Source organism: Cryptomeria japonica, chromosome 4 (genome assembly GCF_030272615.1).
Source record: "Cryptomeria japonica chromosome 4, Sugi_1.0, whole genome shotgun sequence".
Taxonomy (NCBI): domain Eukaryota; kingdom Viridiplantae; phylum Streptophyta; class Pinopsida; order Cupressales; family Cupressaceae; genus Cryptomeria; species Cryptomeria japonica.
In genome coordinates, this window is record NC_081408.1 from 653,923,423 (window position 1) to 653,932,970 (window position 9,548).

A 9,548-nucleotide genomic window follows, 5' to 3' on the forward strand; every position below is an offset into this window, starting at 1 on the left:
TAACAAAATAACGTAAGATAAACAGGAACAAAATGCATTAAAAATTGTTTGTAAAAATTTCTTCTCTCACTTATGGTTTCCAAATATAACATTCATTCATTACATCATTCCCATGCATACAAGTTGGCACAGTTCGAAAAATAACATTATATTCGAATCCCCCGATTCCTCGCCTTCACAGAAAAAACTTGGAAAGAATAACAAGAAAGCACTTAAAATACCCGAATGCGATTACCTTACAGCAAACCAAAAAGCATCCTGACACACTCATACCACGCGTCAGACGTACCCATCTAATATATTCTACTCCCCAGAGATGCCATGATCGATTGAAAAAACCCTAAAATTGCAAAGAGTTCGATCGGCATGACCTTACTAAAACTTTGATCATATCATACCAATGGCGGTCCCTGTGACTGGGTCCCAGAAAAAATCCAGTCCTTACATAAGCAGATTTACCTGAGCGTGGAGAACACGCGCTCTTCAACACTCCCTCAAACATTTGGTATTCTCTGCTGCAAAAACATTTTTTTTGCATCAATTTTCAGAGTCCCTGATCTATCAAAGTGCTGTCATGGAGGAAAAAGCATCAAGCTTCCGGGCCTCCGAGATAGAGGCAAAAGAGTTGAAGAAAATAATGAATGAATTAGGAGAAGCAATTGTGCATTCAGTGCATGAAAATTCTAACATTGTGATTACTAGACCTGTTGAGATCGAAAGCAAGGAAGAAATTGATTTTCAGCTCAGAGGCCAGTGGCTGCGCGCCGCCGTTCTCGGTGCAAATGACGGCCTTGTCACCACCGCTTCGCTCATGATGGGTGTCGGCGCCGTCAAAAAGGACTCGAAGACGATGGCCATGCCTGGACTGGCGGCGCTGGTTGCCGGCGCCTGTGGCATGGCCATCGGCGAGTACGTTTCCGTACAAACGCAGCGGGATGCGGAAGAGACCAACTTGAAGAGAGAGAAGCGAGCCAGAGCGGCTCTCGGGGGATTCGAACTCGGGACCGATACGCCGTCTTCGTCCAATATGACTCCTCCCGTTTCTTTAGTTGTGTTAATGAAGCAAGAGAAAAAGGGGGGCTTCCAAACCCTATTCTGGCGACTTTTGCATCGGCCTTGGCATTTGCTGTTGGAGCCGCTATTCCTTTGGTCTCTGCGGCTTTTATCTCGGCCTATGTTATTAGGTTTTCTATTCTCTCGGCTGTTTCGACCATTGTTCTTATTCTGTTTGGTGCAATTGGAGATTATTTTGGGCGGTCTTCTATACTGAAAGGGTGTTTCAGAGTTCTGGTTGGAGGATGGCTTGCCATGTTGGTGACCTACGGTTTGCTTAAGCTGTTTAACGCTACAACAGGAGTTTGACTAGGGTGTAGATTTAGGAGCTTTATTATGATTTCTGTGTATTAGTTTGTGTTGTTGATTACGGCTCTATGAAATATATAAATTCTATTTGTGATAAGTGAATGTTGGAATAAGTTACAAAAGCTAGATTTGTGCTTCATAGATTTAGATTCGTTATATGAGATGATTCAATGTTCCAAGCGCCTAAGATGGAATATAGAATTGCCAAACAGCGTAAAAGGCTCTATAGCTTTAGCTTTCTTATATGGTATGGTTCAGTGTTCCAATCGTCTAAGATGGAATATGGGATTGCCAAACAGCCTAAAAGGCTCTATAGCTTTAGCTTTCTATATGGGATGATTCAGTGTTCCAATCGTCTAAGATGGAATATAGGATTGCGAAACGGCCTAGAAGGCTCTATATTTTATTTATTAGTGTTGTAAACGTCATGTCAAATGTAATGTTTTAAAATAATTGTTATTTTTCTTTCTGGTTTTTTGTCTGCGTAGCTAGTTTTAATATTTGAGCTTTTTTTAAATTGGAATTGATACATATATATGATTACTTTTAACTCTTAGAAGTTAGATATAGTTTCTCATAAGTTATGATATTTGTTATGTTATTCTGATTTTTTGGGATGGGGATGGTAGTGAAGTCGAAGAGTACTATTTATGACCACTAGCTTCTTTGCTTGTCTAGAGGTAAGTCTATTCCTCTTGATACAGTGGATAAAGCCATATGTGAACCAATTCCTCTTCGTAGTAGAAGAACTAGCAACCTTTGAATGGAGGCAACTTCAATTGTAGGATATCCCTCAAAGCCATGTCCACCATCCAATAGGGTCTCCTTGGGCTAATATTGTTATATCCAACCTCGGCTGTGTTTTACTCAATATAGGACCACAAAGATTTTTGATGTCAAGGAATTGTGTGCGAAGTATGGAAGACTCCTCCTCTAGATATATCTTATCAATGGCCTAGGTGAACCCATCTAAAACCTCATTGCCATCATATGAAGGAACCCTTCCATCTCTTGGTGCATACCATTTGGGATTCACTACATATGTTGCCATAAGAAGTGCGGTGTTCACTATGTTCCATCTCTAAGTCACAATGGGCTTAATATATTGCTCACAGAACCCGAAAGTAGGATCCTTAGCCAAAAAAAAATTCTTAATCTTCCAAAGTATACTATTAAATGTCTCATATATCTCTCCAAGACTAGGAGAGTTTGTATCAGCATATTTGATGACATCTGCAATAGAGAAGATGATAGAGAAAACATATATGCAAGTGCAAAGTTCAAAATAATAAAATCAAAATACGAAAATCAGCAATCTAATATTTAATTTTTAAAACAATTAGCAATTTAATAATAAAATCAACAATGTCTTACCTCATAGTGGACCACCAATTGTCATCAAGGATCTTTTGTTTGGCAAATTCTCCTATAGTAGAGTTTGATTCCTGCCATCTAGTCCACTGAGGATTCACCACCATCAACTATAGAGGATCATGCACCTCAAGCATCCTCTCCAACAAGATGAAGTAAGTGGCAATACTTATATTCAATGTTCATTAAAATAAAAAAAAATGAATGTTCGATACAAAATTAAGTAAGTGGCATACCTTGTGCCAACGGGTTTGAGGAACTCCTTTGAAAATGACCTAAAGAGAGAAAGTGAGGTGTGGTGGTTGCAAATTAACATTTGAATGTCTCTAGCTTTTGCCACCACTTGTTTCACCCAATCTATTTTTCATCTATCTTTCAATGCATTGTTCAATGCATGAACACACCATGGGGTCCAAAAGATGTGCATGTAAGCACCCTCCACCATTAAACCTGCTAATTTGCACAAACATGTTGAATCAATGGTAACTAGTACAACATTAGCAACTCCAACCTCCTCTTTGACATCTCTCAAAATGCTAAACCAAAACTCTGCATCCTTATACTTCCCTAAATAATACATAGCTTTCAATAAATAAGAACTAGTAGGGCATGCGACAATGATATTGCGAGTGGTCAATGTCTAACATCAGTCCACCCATCCATCACAATAGACCAACCAAACCTCATCCAAGTTTGTCTAATATCCTCCATTAGCACATTAACCTTGGAATAATCTTTGTCTAGGGGAGTAATCCATAGCTTATGATCTCCAAGGGGTGTGAATGTGGGACTGATAGTGGTTATATATTTGACCATTTTTTTTAAGTAAGAGGAATATACCACAAGAAATGGGATCACCTTAAGAAAAAAAAATCTAGCAATCGATGTCACTATAGCTTCATGTCCTTGTGCATTAAATAAAGGTTCTACTAACCCTCCCTTCTCACTACTCATCTTCCTCTTTCCTCTTGTTTGAACTTGAATACTACTACCAATAGTGGATGTCATAGACACATATATTTGTGAACATTAAAAAAGAAGGTGTCGGCATTGCACCACCTTGTTTCCTCATTTTTTCCTTCAAATGCAATCTATGACACTCTATCATAGTTTGTTGGCTGGAGGATGGCTTGCCACATTGTTGACCTATGGTTTGCTTAAGCTATTTAATGCTACTACAAGAGTTTAATTATGGTGTATGTTTGCAAGCTTTATTATGATTTTTGTGTACTAGTTTGTGTGATTAATTACTATAGTGTGTAAAATGTAAATACTATTTGTGATGAGTGAACGTTAGAAAAAATCTCAAAAGCTAGATTTATGCTTTAGAGTTTTTAAATTTCTTACATGGGATGATTCAACACTCCAATTGTCTAAGATGGAATATACAATTGCCAAACAGCCTAAGAGGCTCCATATTTTATTTGTTATTGTTTCAAATGTCATGTCAAATGTAAAGTTATAAAATAATTATAATTTTTCTCTCTTATTTTTGCCATGCATGGTCACTTTTAATTCTCAGAGCATTTATTAAAACTAAGATTTATATAACATATTAATTTGAACCTATCATATTATTCACAATTAATGATATTTATTATATATATAATTTTTTGGATTCAATTATGTAGAATATATATTGATTTTCAATAATAGTTTAACTTTTTATCTAAAAAGGTCTTTAGAAAATCTTGTGAGGTGAGTTTGCATTATATATGTCAATTAAAAAGATTTGTTATTTCTTTTTAGTTGGTCAATTGAAAATTTTATGATTATATACATTATCAAAGCATGGCATGTTTTTATCTCAAAAATCATAGAAATGAAATTAAACATAGATTGTTTTGTATTTATGTATGTCAATTAAAACTTTAGGATTATATAGATTACTGAAGCTATCCACTGTAAACCCAACCACCTTACCCGTAGTTTGAGCTATGGGCCAAAGTCCATAAATATATTTAAATATTTCAATTTATTTTTAAAAATAAATATATAGAAAGATATCAGGCAATTGAAAATATTAATATAATTTATAATGTATTATTAGAAGACATTAGAGTTGTAAAAGATAAAAAAAAAAGTGTATTTGATTCAAGAAATTTTTCACATAAAATTAGTTTTACTTTACATTTAAAAAATTAAAATATTTAATGGATGCATTTCAATGGATTTTTTGTTTTTGGATATGGTAGAGGTATGCCCTCGACCCAACCGAGTGCCCAACCTACCTTATACTCTTTTCAATAGCTATGATCTATATTTAAATGTATATTTGTAATGTGCATATAGAATACACAAGTATAAACATATATACATATGTCAATGAGCATGTATGTGTGTACACATAAAATCTTAATTTTGATTATTCTATTTTTATGATCAAACTATATTTTATATAAATTAATTTATACTATATATTTGTTAGTTAACAAATTTATATATTTCTATGTAAATCTAATAATGGGCGAGAATGGTACTTTTGGAAGAATGACATTTTGATGGGACAATGGTATAATGATAGTTACTAGTGCTAGATATATGTATACATACATAGTAGTTACTAGTGGTGGAGTTTTTTAATTTAATACATTTGTAATTATGGTGGGCATTAGTAGAAGGTTGCAAGAGATAGGAATGCAACATTTGGTGATCTTGATTTTCATCTTTTTTGTTTCCTATTGTAGAATACTTGATTTTTATAGTATGATGTTGTCTACCTCATGGGAGTGGAAATGTAACAAAACACTTTTTGAGTTGGCCTCAAATATGGTGCCAATGGAGAGGAAGGTAAATAGAGGAAGTGAATGGTGGGTAAGTGCACCAATATGGTGAACAAAAACGTGGCCACATAAAAACAAAAAATGAATTTTTTCATAACCCGTGCATGTTATGAAAATTAAAAAATGTGCTAGGCTTGGTAACACCAAACGTAGCCAAAAACAATTAAAAAAACAAAAGTTCTTCAAAACCCATAGCGGTTTTGAGGAAAATTATATTTTTTTTGTAACCCGTAGGTTTTGGCCATTTTCAATGCCAAAACCCATGGAACAGTAGAAAAAGGAACCCCAAAAAACACAAAACCCACATGAGTTTGGTATCGTTTTGGAATTTTTTTAGCATTAAGAGCAATTTTCAACAATGGCACCTTGTCGAACAGGTAAGATTTGATTGGTTTGATTATATTTGTTTGCATTTTAATTGAAGTGGGGCTTTTTAATTGTTTTATGTTTTGTTTTTATTAATTTGATGTCAGATTCTACAAGCAATCCCTAAAAATGAAATAGACAACAAAGACCTTGTCCTACACAAGCAACACAAGCAAACGCTATAAACATTACACATGAGCAACAAGAAAACCCTCAAGACATTGCTCCACAACTACAAAATCCTTAAAATGTTTCTCCTCAATAACCACTGCCACTCCTAAACCCTCCACATCCTCCATTAGATTGTGTAGATGCCACACAAGAGGATCTCATTAATTGCCTTACACAAAATAGTGCCCAAATTTTTATATTGGTGAATAGGTTGAGGTCCTCTAGTCTTGAGCACCACTCAACCCTCGCCACAACACTAGAAACAATGACCAATAGCGCAAATGAGGTATCTAGGGAGGTTATGAAATGGGGTTCATGGAGGGATAGATGTCAAACATTTTATGCGGATGGGTTGTCATATGATCAAGTGAAAAAAAAGGAATACTTAAAGCTGACATATGTGCTCTTTTCACTGATCCTATTACCAGTAACAACCTAGAACTAAATATGACTCAGTTTCCTATACATTGGTGTGTTCATGCTAGTCTGAAAGAATCTTTTTGGGATAGGTGGTATATGGTCTTTGACCAACCACCTTGTAATAATTTGGAGGTGCCTCTATATTTTTTGAGAAATTTGTATTGTGAGTTTATCCTGGGTGAGAAGCCGAATTACTTTGACATCCGACAATTTCAGGGTAGAGTGAGAGGCTCTGCGTAGGATAGACCTGGGGCCCATAGGGTGGTACATTCATAATATAGGAAGCGTACAACTCCTAAACCCATGGTTCATGTCATCATCCCTATATCCTTGAAGGAGTCTATGGAGTTATAGACTCTTCAGGCAGCTACATCATTGACTGATGTCATTGTTTAGCATGGCACATAGTTGGTCAGAACAAACAATGTACCAGCACCTACAGCATCTCCTTCATCAATGGCACATCCTTCATCAACGTCACATCATGTATCATTTGGCACGGGCCAGCCCATTCAGTATATGTGCACCACCTGCCAGAGTGTAGGTTCTGGTGTAGACACTGACGCAGATGAGGATGGTTTTGTTGGCATTATAACAGACAAGAGAAGATTGTTGGTATTTCAATAAGGATATTGAGAAGGTTGTTGATGATTATGGATATAAATGATTAAGGATGTTTACTATCTTAACAATATTATTTTGTCATTGATGTCAAGAAATTGAATTTTTGATTTAGTATGATGTTGCCATATCTTAAGAAGTATGTTTTGAAGAGAATTAAGATGTTGGCAAAAGACGCAGAAAGAATGTGATGAATAAGGGGAGGAATAAGTTATTCAATGGGCAACTATTACCGAGTTAGACAATGATGAGATCATGATGTTTAGATTGTTTTGATATCCTACATATGCTATTGTTTGTAAGGTTAAATACTATACTATGTTACTGAGCAAGGAACCTAGTCGGTAAACCCTAAGGTTATCACTATTGGTTAATGAAGGCAGAATGTCTACCGAGTGAAGTTTAGTATTTACCGAGTTGCAACCGAGTAATAACAGAATGCATTGGATGAATACATGCGTTATTTAATGATGGAAGTTGATGAGCTGGATATGATTAAATGATTGATACAATGTGTATGAAGTTTGTTAAGGATCTATGGCAATGGAAGATTGGCAAGAAGATCTACAGCTCAGATTTAACCGTAATACCCTAGCACAAGTTCCAAGAAATTTATGCAAGTTCCAAGGTGAGGTAAAATGTTTTCAGATTGAAAGGATACATTGAACTTGGTCAAGTTTGAAGATCTGATGGCTAAGATTGATCATGAAAAATGTGATCAAGGAGATTAAGGGGTTAGCAAATTGTTTATAAATAAGTCCTGTTGATAAACAATGTATGCTAGCAAGTGTAAACACAGGTATGCTACATAGTGATTACCAAGCATAGAAGCTTGAAGAGTTGTTTGAATAATAGAGTAAGGAGCCCAACGGAGGGACTACATAAGTCCTATGACTAGATTGTATTGAGCAAATAAGAATCTGCTTTAGCATTTTAGATGTGAAGCTGCAGATAGATTTTATTACTGTTATTTATTTGTAAGTGACAAAAAATCTCTTAAGCGAGTGAATTTAACAGTCTTATTTGAAAATCCTCTAGCAAGGTGACATTCTGATTGAGTGTTTGAAACCCTTTAACAAGGTCACTTCTAACAAGGTGAATATCCTAACAGATCTGAGGGAAATCCCTTAACTGGGTCACATCTAGTAATGTGTTTGTAATCTTTAACAGGATTTGCTTTTAACCGAGCATACTCTAGAAGAGTATATTTCTTAGTGGGTCCGAAATCCCACAATGGTTTTTCCCTATTTGGGTTTCCACGTTAAATCTGGTGTTATATGTTTTGTGGTGTTATCTATTTATGAGCTTACATGTTTTATAATTTTGGCTACATATATCTGTTAAAGCTAACGAGGTTGAATTTGTTGAATATATTGAAGATTAAGTTTGTATGATTCACCCCCCCCCCCCTCTCATCATTTTAACAATTGGTATCAGAGCCTTGGACTCCGGAAGAAAAGTTTAAAGGTACTTGAGGCAAAGATCCAAAGATGTATAAGAGGAATGCACCGAAGTTGAACAAGTCAAGTTTCTCTACATGGCAGAAAAGGATGAAGCTACACCTATCAAGAATTTGAGAATATGTTGTATATTATCTAGAGAATGATTTCATTACACCTAGCACCTATCCATTGACAATGGAAGAGATAAAGGCAAAGCAAGAACATATTCAAGCAATGATTGAAATAACATTTGTATTGACTAACTCAGAGTTTAATGATCTAGAAGGCTACAATGATGCCAAGGCAATGAGGGACAAGCTCACATCTGTGTATGGTGGTGGTGAACATGTTCAAAGAGAAAAAGTGGACAGTCTAAGAGGACAACTTGAATCTATGAGAATGAATGAAGGTGAGAACATAACCCAGTACATTACAAGGTTAAAGGAGATTGTCAATCAAATCAAAGGAGCAGGAGGAACCATTGAAGAGAAGGATGTCACACGTAAGTTATTAAGAACCTTTCTACCTACTTATGCAATCTGAGTCTCTCCAATCAATGAATTGAGGTTTGTACCCAATATGCCAGTTTCTTTGAATGCTACTATTGGTAAGCTACATGCATTTGAGTTAAGTAACTTTGATAATAGTGGGTCTTCGGTAACTAAAGTTGAGTCTGCATTTAGTTCTTTTCATCTTGATGAATATGATGATTACAATGATAGAAAGTATAAGTATTCTGAAGGGAATCACAGTGGAGCAAGTGAAAGATTTTGCAAAAACATGGAGAAGGTACACAAACTTTATGAAGAAATTAGAAAGAAAGAAGAGTTTGAAGCACTATTAGCTAGAATGCTATTGAGAGGAAAAGGTAAGTACAAAGGAAAGTTGTCTTTGAAATGTTTTAACTATGATAGAATAGGACATATGGCTTCTAATTGTCCTGACAAAGAATCCAGTGAAAAGAGAGATTATCGAGATGACAGACAGAAAGATAATCATTACAGAGGACACC

The 9,548-nt window shown here is 35.5% G+C and overlaps 1 protein-coding gene across 1 annotated transcript; it reads left to right on the forward strand.

The window, feature by feature from the left end:
- Positions 1-426: 426 nt before the first annotated feature.
- LOC131031418 (vacuolar iron transporter homolog 3-like) lies at positions 427-1,418 on the forward strand. Its single transcript, XM_057962535.2, has one exon. It carries the CDS (start codon positions 575-577, stop codon positions 1,268-1,270), a length of 696 nt encoding a protein of 231 aa, XP_057818518.2. The 5' UTR covers positions 427-574; the 3' UTR covers positions 1,271-1,418.
- The last annotated feature ends 8,130 nt before the right edge of the window (positions 1,419-9,548 follow it).

Coding starts and splice junctions, on each gene's coding strand:
- LOC131031418 (XM_057962535.2), top strand. CDS start 575: ATGGAGGAAAAAGCATCAAGCTTCCGGGCCTCCGAGATAGAGGCAAAA.